At 50.7% G+C, this 12,726-nt stretch overlaps 1 protein-coding gene across 1 annotated transcript; it reads left to right on the top strand.

Annotated features, from left to right (window-relative positions):
• Positions 1-6,480: 6,480 nt before the first annotated feature.
• Positions 6,481-11,265, top strand: TMIGD2 (transmembrane and immunoglobulin domain containing 2). The gene is given in 6 exon segments (XM_038770712.1): positions 6,481-6,526; positions 6,880-7,235; positions 8,950-8,983; positions 9,736-9,834; positions 10,930-11,192; positions 11,194-11,265. Coding segments are annotated over 6 exon segments (870 nt in total).
• Positions 11,266-12,726: the final 1,461 nt, after the last annotated feature.

The raw sequence follows: 12,726 nt of genomic DNA on the forward strand, positions 1-12,726 counted from the left end.
TCCCATGTGGGGCTCACAATCTTAATCCCCATTTTACAGATGAGGTAACTGAGGCACAGAGAAGTAAAGTGACTTGCCCAAAGTCAGACAGCTGACAAGTGGCAAAGGTGGGACTAGAACTCACGACCTCTGACTCCCAAGCCTGTGCTCTTTCCACTAAGCCATGCTGCTTCTTATGACTTCATTCCATGTGTCTGTTGCTTCCAAGTTGGCAAAGGGGTGCCTCCCTTTTTCCTAGACTGAGAGCCCCATGTGGGACAGAAGGGGCAACCGACTCCATTACTTTGGACTTCATCAAAACACTTGTCCCCTCCCTTCTTCTCTCCCAAACTGCCATCTTCAACTGTTCACTCTCCAGTGGCTTCTTTCCCACTGCTTTCAAACATGCCCATGACTCCCCTATTCTAAAGAAACCCTCCCTTGACCCCACAGCTCCCTCCAGTTATTCATTCATTTATTCAATCGTATTTATTGAGCACTTACTGTGTGCAGAGCACTGTACTAAGGGCTTGGGAAGTACAAGTTGGCAACATATAGAGACGGTCCCTACCCAACGTCATGCAGCTGACAATTGTCGGAACCGGGATTGAACACAAGCCCATAACCTCGGCGTTATCCTCAACTCTCTCATTCAACCTACGTATTCACTCCATCACTAAATCCTGTCAGTTTCACATTCACAACATCGCTACAATCCACCCTTTCCTCTCCATCCAAACTGCTACCTCATTTATCCAATCACTTATCCTATCCTGCCTCGATTACTGTATCAGCCTCCTTACTGTCCTCCCAGCCTCCTGTCTCTCCCCACTCCAGTTCATACTTCCCTCTGCTGTCCTGATCATTTTTCTACAGAAACATTCAGGCCATGTTTCCCCACTCCTCAAGAACCTCCAGTGGTTACCCATCCACCCCCGCATCAAACAGAAACTCCTCACAATTGGCTTTAAAGCACTCAGCCCTCTTGCCCCCTCCTATCTCACCTAGCTACTCTCCTACTACAATCCAGCCCACGCACTTTGCTACTCTAATGCTCACCTTCTCACTGTACCTCGATCTCGTGTATCTCTCCGCTGCCCTCTCACCCACGTCCTGCCTCTGGCCTGGAATGCCCTCCCTCCTCAAATCCGACAGACAATTACTCTCCGTGCCTTCAAAGCCTTACATCTCCTCCAAGAGGCTTTCCCTGATTAAACCCTGCTTTCCTCTTATCCCACTCCCTTCTGCGTTGCCCTGACTCCCTTTATTCATGGCTCCCCAGCACTTATGTACATATCTGTAATTTATTTATTTGTATTGATGTCTGTCTCCCCCTCTAGACTGTAAGCTCACTGTGAGCAGGGAATGTGTCTGTTATATTGTCATACTGTATTCATTCAATTCATTCCATTGTATTTATTAAGCACTTACTGTGTGCCGAAAACTGTACTAAGTGCTTGGGAAAGAAAAATACAGCAATAAACAGTGACAATCCCTGCCCACAATGAGCTCACAGTTGGGGGGGGCGGTGGGGGCGGTGGAGACAGACATCAATATAATTAAATAAAATTACAGATATATACATAAGTGCCATGGGGCTGGGAGTGGGGAGGAGAGCAAAGGGAGCAAGTCACACAGAAGGGAGTGGTCAATGAGGAAAAGTGGGGCTTAGTCTGGGAAGGCCTCTTTGAGGAGATGTGCCTTCAATAAGGCTTTGAAGGGGGAGAAAGTAATTGTCTATCGGATTTGAAGAGGGAGGGCATTCCAGGCCAGAGGCAGGACATGGGCCAGCGGTCAACGGCGAGAGAGGCAAGATCGAGGCACACTGAGAAGGTTAGCACCAGAGGAGTGGAGTATGTGGGCTGGGTTGTAGAAGGAGAGAAGCGAGGGGAGGTAGGAGGGGGCAAGGTGATGGAGTGCTTTAAAGCCAATGGTGAAGAGTTTTTGTTTGATAAGGAGGTGGATAGGCAACCACTGGAGATTTTTGAGGAGTCCACGGTCCATGTCCATGTCCTTTTATGTCCTGAACGGTTTGTAGAAAGATGATCCGGGCAGTAGTGTGAAGTATGGACTGGAATGGGGAGAGACAGGAGGTTGGGAGGTCAGCAAGCAGGCTGATACAGTAATCTAGGCGGGATAGGATGAGTGATTATATTAACGTGGTACCACGTGCTTAGTACAATCAATCAATCGATCGTATTTATTGAGCGCTTACTGTGTGCAGAGCACTGTACTAAGCGCTTGGGAAGTACAAACTTGCAACATATAGATACAGTCCCTACCCAACAGCGGGCTCACAGTCTAGAAGGGGGAGACAGACAACAAAACATATACACCAAATAAAATAAATAGAATAAATATGTACAAGTAAAATAAATAGAGTAATAAATATGTACAAACATATATACAGGTGCTGTGGGGAGGGGAAGGAGGTAAGGTAGGGGGGAAGAGAAGTGACTTACCCAAGGTCACACAGCAGACAAGTGGCGGAGCCAGGATTAGAACTCATGACCATCTGACTCCCAGGCCCGTGCATTACCCGCTACACCATGCTACTTCAATCAATCAATCAATCGTATTTACTGAGCACTTACTGTGTGCAGAGCACTGTACTAAGCGCTTGGGAAGTACAAGTTGGCAACATATAGAGACAGTCCCTACCCAGCAGCGGGCTCACAGTCTAGAAGGGGGAGACAGACAACAAAACATATACACCAAATAAAATAAATGGAATAAATATGTACAAGTAAAATAAATAGAGTAATAAATATGTACAAACATATATACAGGTGCTGTGGGGAGGGGAAGGAGGTAAGGTGGGGGGAAGAGAAGTGACTTGCCCAAGGTGACACAGCAGACAAGTGGCGGAGCCAGGATTAGAACTCATGACCCTCTGACTCCCAGGCCCATGCTTTACCCGCTACACCATGCTGCTTCAATCAATCAATCAATCAATCAATCATATTTATTGAGTGCTCTGCACACAGTAAGCACTAGCCCATTGTTGGGTAGGGACCGTCTCTATATGTTGCCGCCTTGTAGTTCCCAAGCGCTTAGTACAGTGCTCTGCACACAGTAAGCGCTCAATAAATATGATTGAATGAATGAATGAATACTATTGACTGACTGACTGACTGACAGGGACTGTGTCCAGCCTGATTAACTTGTGTCCGGCCTGATTAACTTGTATCTCTCCCAGCGCTTAGACAGTACTTGACACATAGCAAGCACTTGATGAATATCATAAAAGAAAATGACCACCCTATTCTAACACCAGCTTTGAAATCCCTTGCTGCATCTTCAAACAATGGCTTTTCTTGTGGTATTTGTTCAAGTTCTTACTATGTTTCCAACCCTGTTCTAAGCTCTGGGGTAGATACAAGCTGATTAGGTTGGACACAGTCCCAGTCCTGCACGGGGCTCACAGTCTAAGTAGGAGAGAGGACGGTTGAGGAAACTGAGGCACAGAGAAGTTAAGTGACTGGTCCAAGGTCACACAGCAAGCAAAAATAAGTTGATAAAGACTTTGGCAATATTCTGTTGCCGCTTCACTAAAGGGTCAGACCAGGCCCTTTCGACTGAAGCAGAGTTGCGGTGAATTTCTCAGAGCAAGAGAGAATGGAGGGATTACATTACAGGTGGAAGCCTTGAGAAGAGAAGAGGTCAAATCGGGCAGAAAGCTAAGCCTCCAGGACAGCCTGCTTCGTTCATTCATTCAACTGTATTTCTTGAGCCCTTACTGTGCTCAGAGCACTGTACCAAGAGCTTGGGAGAGTACGATATAACAATAAAAAGACACGTCCCTGCTCACAGGAGCTTACATTCCAGAGGGGGAGACAGACATTAACATAAATAAATAAATCAAAGATATGAACGTAAGTGCTGTGGGGCTGGGAGGGGGGATGAATAAAGGGCGACACAAAAGGGAGTGGGAGAAGAGGAGAGGAGGGCTTAGTCAGGGCAGGCCTCTTGGAGGAGATGTGGCTTCAATAAGGCTTTGAAGGTGGGGAGAGTAATCGTCTGTCGGGTTTGAGGAGGGAGGGCATCCCAGGCCAGAGGCCGGACGTGGGCGAGGGGTCGGCGGTGCGATAGACAAGATGGAGGTACAGTGAGAAGGTTGGCATTAGGGGGGCGAAGGCAGAGGCGGAGATCGGGGTAGGTGAATGAAGGATACAGACAGGCTAGCACCTACACACCCACATCAGGCAAGATGGGGCCCCCAGGCTGTCCCTCATGTCCGGCAGGGAGATAGTGGAAATAAGATCGTGCACGAAAGGAGGTCAGGGGGAGCGTGTCGGGGGGAGGTGGTGAAGGTTGTGGTTTAGACAGCAGGCTGAGAAGTAGCCACAGGATGTGGGGCTGTCAGTTCCTTTACAGTGGTCTTGATGGTGCGAGACATATACCGGAATGTGTCGAAGTGGGTGTTCCACACCTCTGGCTTCCAAGAAGACTCATAAGTCGGTTTAAAAGAGCAGTCTGATTGTGGGGGATCCATCTACTGAGCCGAAATGGGCATTCCTTAACACCGAAGGGAAAAACTGCTACTCATAATTTTTAATAATGAGAATGATGAGAATGAGAATAATGAGAATAATTAATCAATCAATCAATCAATCATATTTATTGAGCGCTTACTGTGTGCAGAGCACTGTACTAAGCACTTGGGAAGTACAGGTTGGCAACATTTAGAGACAGTCCCTACCCAACAGTGGGCTCACAGTCTAAAAGGGGGAGACAGAGAACAAAACCAAACGTACTAACAAAATAAAATAAATAGAATAGATATGTACAAGTAAAATAAATAAATAAATAAATAAATAGAGTAATAAATATGTACAAACATATATACATATATACAGGTGCTGTGGGGAAGGGAAGGAGGTAAGATGGGGGGATGGAGAGGGGGACAAGGGGGAGAGGAAGGAAGGGGCTCAGTCTGGGAAGGCCTCCTGGAGGAGGTGAGCTCTCAGTAGGGTCTTGAAGGGAGGAAGAGAGCTAGTTTGGCGGATGGGCAGAGGGAGGGCATTCCAGGCCCGGGGGATCACGTGGGCCGGGGGTCGATGGCGGGACAGGCGAGAATGAGGCACGATGAGGAGATTAGCGGCAGAGGAGCAGAGGGTGTGGGCCAGGCTGTAGAAGGAGAGAAGGGAGGTGAGGTAGGAGGGGGCAAGGTGATGGACAGCCTTGAAGCCGAGGGTGAGGAGTTTCTGCCTGATGCGCAGATTGATTGGTAGCCACTGGAGATTTTTGAGAAGGGGAGTAACATGCCCAGAGCGTTTCTGGACAAAGACAATCCGGGCAGCGGCGTGAAGTATGGATTGAAGTGGGGAGAGACACGAGGATGGGAGATCAGAGAGAAGGCTGATGCAGTAGTCCAGACGGGATAGGATGAGAGATTGAACGAGCAGGGTAGTGGTTTGGTTGGAGAGGAAAGGGAGGATCTTGGCAATGTTGCGGAGCTGAGACCGGCAGGTTTTGGTGACGGCTTGGATGTGAGGGGTGAATGAGAGAGCGGAGTCGAGGATGACACCAAGGTTGCGGGCTTGTGAGACGGGAAGGATGGTAGTGCCGTCAACAGAGGTGGGAAAGTCAGGGAGAGGGCAGGGTTTGGGAGGGAAGACAAGGAGTTCAGTCTTGGACGTGTTGAGTTTTAGGTGGCGGGCAGACATCCAGATGGAGATGCCCTGAAGGCAGGAGGAGCAGCGTGGCCTAGTGGAAAGAGCCTGGGCCTGGGAGTCAGAAGACCTGGGTCCTAATCCCGGCTCTGCAAGTTGCCTCCTGTGTGACCTTGGGCATGTCACTTAATTTCTCTGTGCCTCAGATTCTTCATCTGTAAAATAAGGATTCACTGCCTTTTCTCCTTCCTACTTAGACTGCTAGCCTCATGTGGGACAGGAACTGTGTTGGACCTGATTAACTTGCACCTACCCCAGTACTTAGAATGGTGTTTGACAGGCAGAAAGCACCTAACAAATACAGTAATAACAATAATAATGGTAGCATTTGCAAACCACTTACTCTGTGCCGAGCACTGTCCTAAACGCTGGGGTAACAACAATGCAATCAGATTAGACACAGTCCCTGTCCCACACGAGGCTCACAGTCTAAGCCATTGAGTTTAAATTCTGTTCTCCCTCTGATAGCGGACGCTGAGCCAGTCCCTTCCTTTCTTCCAGTGCCTCAGTTTCCCCAATTCCTCTGAGTCGACAGATATCCTAATAATCGGGCCCATTTTGAAACAGAAAGAACTGAAACCAGAAGCATTATCCCTCAAGCCTCCCTCCTGTCTCGGATCTGGCCCCCTCGTTATGGATCATGTTCAAGAGTGTCAGTTGAGAGAGCGGAACGGATATTGTGGCAGGAAGTGTGAAGTGTGACTGTGGACGGCCCAGGTGGCAGATAAGGGAGCAGAGATCGGAGAGTTGAGCACCCTGAAGTGTCCCGGGTCCCACCAGAGCTGCCTGCAACAGCCCCTTGGGTGGGAGCGGAGGGCACCGCACCATGGGGGTTCTGAAGGGAATACTGCTCTTTCTGGGGTTGCTAGTGGGTGAGTACTGGCATTTCATTCCCTTCCCAGTCCCAGGGCCCAGCTGGCCTGGGCTTTCTTCAGAGCGTGGAATGGGACAAACCCCAGGAATGGAACTTAAGAGAGGAAACCCGGTCCTCCCCAACCCCCATCACGAAGTGGCGGGGTTGGAAGAACCCCCTCAAAGCACTTTGGGACGTCCCCACCTCTCCCCCGTGGGGGCAGAGTGTCGCCCAGGAGCCGAAGGAGCGGGAGGGGAAGCAGGCTGGGCACTGGACGCCAACTCTCTGACTGCAGAAGCGTCTCTTTGTGACCCAGACGAACCCTAGTGTCTATCCCCTGGCCTCACCCTCATCATCCCATCTCTCCCCCATTACTAGAGAGAGTGAATAACCTGCAGATAAAACAGGAGCCCCAGACTATCCAGGTAAAACCAGGAAGCATCGCAAACATGAAATGTACGGTGACATCAGATGAGATTATGGAGCAGATCCGAGTGGAGTGGATGAAGAATGGAACCATGCTACACTCTTTTCTCATTACCAACAACGTGCTCAATGAGACCAACCACCCGCGGGGTTGGAAGTTGTCCTGGGAAAACCGCACCCTCCTCCTGAACCTGCCCATCAATGACAACAATGACACCGGGATCTACCAGTGTCGCATCATACTGGAGATCCCCCAGATCAAACAAGGAAATGGCAGCGGAACCACCGTTAATCTGGAAGATGCGGAACTAACAGGTGAGCAGGGGGCCCAAAAGGGGCCGGGGGTGGAGAGCAGAGCTGGCGGCTGGAGAACCGGGAATACCAGCTTGGATCTAGTTCTTAGAATCTGGCTCCTCCTAGGGGGTGGAAGGAAAAGGGATGGGAGTAGCTCTCTCCTCCTTTCTGGTGCTCCGGGGCGTGAGCTAAGCACTGAGGGGGTAGAATGAGTGCTTAGTATACTGCTCTGCACACAGTAAGTGCTCAATAAATATGATTGAATGAATGAGACCCAAGTGTGTGCGTGCGTGTATGTGGCGGGGGGGGGGTGGTTATCCAATGAGAAGTAACATTTTTTAAACGTGTCATACCCCTCTTGTGTACCACTGACCATCTTCATTGCTCTTCATTTCTCATGACCCAATTGAGAAACCTGAGACGCAAGAGAGGACTTAGAGAGGCCTCAGCAGGGCAGAGCTGAAAACGTAGGCGTCCTCCACGATAGCCTCCCTTGCCTCTCGCTGACCCAGGCCACTAGTCGCCCGTCCTCGGTGGCTCCGTCCCCTCTCCCGTGCAGCCAGTCCAGCTCGCTGGCTCTGGCCTTGCAGAGAAACTGGCAGTACCAGCCATGTGCCCTTCCCCCACTTCATCAGCTGGGCCAGTTACCCAATTAGCAAAGACACAAGTGACTGTGTTTACTGTCGTGGGCACTGCCCCAATGCTGCAGCTGCTTCCCCGGCCAATATCTCCTCTCTCCCGCCTCCTTGGGTCCTGCGGCTAAGGCTATAGTAATAATAATAATAATTCATAATAATTAGGGTATTCATTAAGCGCTTACTATGTGCCAGGCACTGTGCTAAGCACTGGGGTGGATACAAGCAAATCAGGTTGGACCCCGTCCCTGTCCCACATGGGGCTCACAGTCTCAATCCCCATTTTACAGATGAGGGAACTGAGGGCAAGAGAAGTAAAGTGACTTGCCCAGGGTCACACAGCAGACAAGTGGCAAAGCCGGGATTAGAACCCCCGACCTCACGGCTCCCAGGCCCGTGCTCTAGCCACTATGCCATGCTGCGTCTCTATAGTCAGATGTTGTGTCACCCCCAGGGCTAAGGTACTCGGTTCTTTTCTCTTCCTGTTCACCGGGAGCTGCTGCTGTCACCAGAAAAACCTAGGTGATAGATGTTCAAGGAGAGCGCAGCCTCAGAGAGAGAAAAAAAGCAGCACAGTCTAGTGGAAAGAACCCAGAGTCCCTGGGTTCTTGTCCCATCTATGCACCTTGCCTGCTGTGTGACCTTGGGCGAGTCACTTCACTTCTCTAAGCCTCAGTCTCCTCATCTGTAAAATAGGGATTCAACAGCTGATCTCCCCCTCACGCCCTTGTACTGTGAGCCCATTGTGGGACGGGGACTGTGTCTGACCTGATGGTCTTGTGTATATCTTAGCGCTTAGAGCAGTGCTTGGCACAGAGTAATCGCTTAACTAATGCCACCCCAAAAAAAGTCCCGAGGAGCCCTCCATGGTAGCGTACGGCAAGAGTTCTTTCATCCCAGTAAGTTCCTAGGCATTGCTCTGGGTTCAGTGGGGATTTAGAGGCCTATATGGTGAAGCCCAAAGCCTCAGTGGCAAAAGAGGCATGAAGCTGAGGGGCCCTGGACAGTGGAAAGTGGAAAGGGAAGGATCTGGGAGCAGAGGGAATCACAGGGGCACCTCATGACAGATTTCCTTCTTTTTGCAGAGACCAAATCAGTTGAACCCGAAAGCTCCATTTCAGGTGAGAGGCTGCAGTTGTTCCACTTCCCCAGAACCCCAACCAAACCTTCTCCCCCGCTTGGCCCCCTCTCAGGACTCAGTTCTCGGTTTCCAGACAGGACTGTCCGAGAGGAAGTTTTACCTTTAAATCTCCTCCCTCTCACACCTGGAGCCCCACCTGGCTACTGGTTCTCTGGCCCTGGGGTTGTCCCACCTCTCCTTCCTGGTCATCATCACACCAGAGGGCTGTTACCATGGAGATCAAGGGAGGTCTACAATGACAGATCTCTGGAGTCCCCCCACTTGCCGAGAGGGGCAGGACCCAAGGTCCCCATTGGTCCCTAGGGTAGGCGCCACCCTGCACTCAGGACCCCACTCAGGGCTACTGGTTGGCAAATGCAAACCCTTTTGGAACAGGGCCACTCTCTAAATGACTTGCATCCCCGTGTCCCTAATCCTTTTGAAAGTGGGGAAAAATTCACAGACAGACTCAGTCACAGACAGACAGACGGAGGCTGAAGCCACCAGCTCGCTCCCCACCCCTCTGCCCCTGCCCAGAGAATCCCTGCAACTTTCCCCCGAGAATACTCAGCCCCTGCTCCTCTCTCTCCCCCTACTCCCTCTCGGGTCCCCTCTGCCTCTTCTTCTCCTTTCCCCCCCTCTCCTTTCTGCTTCTTTCAAACCATTTCATGTCAGGGTGGGGTTGCCCAGCCGATGAAAATCGCAGCGGTTCAGAAGTCATCTGAAATGTCTCCTATTTCCCTGTTCTTTCAGATTTAATTTTCTGGTCGTTGGTGACGGGCGGCGTAGCCTTGGCTGCACTAGTGCTGGCAGCCGTGATCAGCTGCTACCATCGTCAGCATAGGGACACAGGTAACACTGGACCCAGGAGACCAGGGGTGCAGGGCCCAGCAAGCTCAGACCCTTTGGATCGCTCAACAACTGCTTCGGAGTCCAGCTTACAAAGAAACAGCACTGTGCGGAGAAGCTAGAACCCTCAGGGACAAGGCCACCAACACACACTTTGTTCCGCTTTTCCCTTCCCAGCCTGTTCAGACCCCAGTCCCTTTGCAAGAGAATCTGCAGAACTTTCCACCCGCATCCATCATGCCCACTCACTCCTATCCTGGGCCTGACCAGTTTTCCTCTTGCAAACACATTGCCTTTTTCATTGTGCCTAAGCTCTGGGATGTGAGAGGCATCAACATGGTCAGTCCAAGAGGAAGCACGCACACACGCGCACATGCACACACACGCACACGTACACAACATGAGAGGTATCAATATGGTCAGTTTGTGGGGAAGCACACATACACACACGTGACATGAGAGGCATCAATATGGCTGGTCTGTGGGGAACGGCACAGACACGTACACACGTGATATGAGAGGCTTCAATGTGGTTGGTTCATTCATTCAATCGTATTTATTGAGCGCTTACTGTGTGCAGAGCACTGTCCTAAGCACTTGGGAAGTACAAGCGGTAACATATACAGACGCTCCCTACCCAACAACGGGCTCACGGTCTAGAAGGGGGAGACAGACAACGAAACAAAACATGTAGACAGGTACACAGACAGGCAGACAGACAGACATGCACACACACGCGTACCCCTCTCCCCCTCCCTACCTTCTTCCTATCAGGGCCTGGGGGCCCAGCTCTCCAGATAAACAGGCTTAGGATACTTTGGGTTTCCAATAGGAGACCTCCAAGGGCTTCCAAGGACAATGCAAAATTGGACTGCAGTCTCTACTGCATCTCTCCTCCCCACTGCGGAGTGACGGCTGCTCATTTCATTCATTCATTCAATCATATTTATTGAGCGCTTACTGTGTGCAGAGCACTGTACTAAGCGCTTGGGAAGGACAAGTCGGCAACCTATAGAGATGGTCCCTACCCGACAACGGGCTCACAGTCTAGAAGGGGGAGACAGACAACAAAACAAAACATTTGTGTTGCCCCCTCAGGAGAACATTTCTACGCTGATATCCTCTACCGACCGAAGGCTGAAGGCCAAGAGGGGAAGAAAGCGGGGCCCGAAACCAGCAAAAGGGAGGTTAAAAAGACAAACAGAGGGGAAAGGGGAACTCCAAAGGGACAAAGCCCTGTAGCTCAGTCCCTCCACCCAGCCCGCTGTCCCACCCCACCGAGCACGTCTGTGCCCTCCAACTGCCGGCCTCCTCAAGCACTCAGGCCCAGCCCCGGCTTTAGCCCTCAGCACTGCTACTACACACAGCCTTCCCGCCAGCCAGCTGCCCATTACCTCTCTGTAGAGTCTGGGAAGCCCAAGGCCACCTCACTGACTGATGGGCCACTAATCTCTACAGCGCCAACTTGACCCACCCAGCCCCTTGAGATCTGGAGGCCGAGTGAAAAATAAATAAACCCAGAGGAAATGCATGAGTGTTGACTGAAGTGGCTGAAGGAGTGACACGACCAGGAAGGTTTGGGGAATGTCTCTTGGAGGTGGCTTTTTACGAGGGCTTTAAAGGAGGTGAAGGGGCATGGTTTGATGAAGCTGAGAGGAGAGGGTATTCCAGATTTGAGGACAACAGGAGCATTGAGGCGGGGAGGGGAAGAAGGGGAACAGAAGGGAGGGAAAAAGAGAGAGAGGAAGAGAGAGACTCTGTGTTTGTGTGTGTGTGTCTGGGTCAGTCAGTCAATCATACTTATTCAGCATGTACTGTGTGCAGAGCACTGTACTAAGTGCTTGGGAGAGTACAATATAACAATAAACAGGCACATTCCCTGCCCACAATGAGATTGGGACAGACATTAATGTAAATAAATAAATTACAGATGTGTCCATAAGTGCCGTGGGGCTGGGAGGGGAGATGAATAAAGGGAGTTAGAGCAATGCAGAAGGCAGTGGGAGAAGAGGAAAGGAGCTTAGTCAAGGAAGACCTCTCGGAGGAGATGTGCCTTCAGTGAGGCCTTGAAGGTGGGGAGAGTAACCGTCTGTCAGACATGAAGAGGGAGGGGTTTCAGGCTAGGGGCTGGACATGGGTGAGAGGTCGGTGGTGAGATCAATCAATCAATCAATCGTATTTATTGAGCGCTTACTGTGTGCAGAGCACTGTACTAAGCGCTTGGGAAGTACAAGTTGGCAACATATAGAGACAGCCCCTACCCAACAGTGGGCTCAAAGTCTAAAACGAGATCAAGGTACAGTTAGAAGGTTAAACATGAGAGGAGCAAAGTGTGCGGGCTGGATTGTAGTAGGAGAAGCAGCATGGCTCAGTGGAAAGAGCCCGGGCTTTGGAGTCAGAGGTCGTGGGTTCAAATCCCGGCTCCGCCACTCGTCAGCTGTGTGACTTTGGGCAAGTCACTTAACTTCTCTGGGCCTCAGTTCCCTCATCTGGAAAATGGGGATTAAGACTGTGAGCCCCACGTGGGACAAACTGATTACCCTGTATCTTCCCAGCGCTTAGAACAGTGCTTTGCACATAGTAAGCGCTTAACAAATACCATTATTATTATTAGGAGACAAGCGAGGTGAGGTATGTTGGGGCAAGGTGATCGAGTGCCTTGAAGCAGCATGTTGTAGTGGATAGAGCATGGGCCTGGGAGTCAGGTGGTCATGGGTTCTAATCTTGCCTCTGCCACTTGCCTGCTGTGTGACCTTAGGCAAGTCACTGCACTTCTCCGTGCCTCAGGTACTTCATTTGTAAAAGGGGGATTAAGACCGTGAGCTCCACATGGAACAGGGATGCTATTTTCCTGTATCCACCCCAGCGCCTAGTACAGTGCCTGGCACATAGTAA

This window comes from Tachyglossus aculeatus, chromosome X2, assembly GCF_015852505.1.
Source record: "Tachyglossus aculeatus isolate mTacAcu1 chromosome X2, mTacAcu1.pri, whole genome shotgun sequence".
Classification (NCBI taxonomy): Eukaryota; Metazoa; Chordata; class Mammalia; order Monotremata; family Tachyglossidae; genus Tachyglossus; species Tachyglossus aculeatus.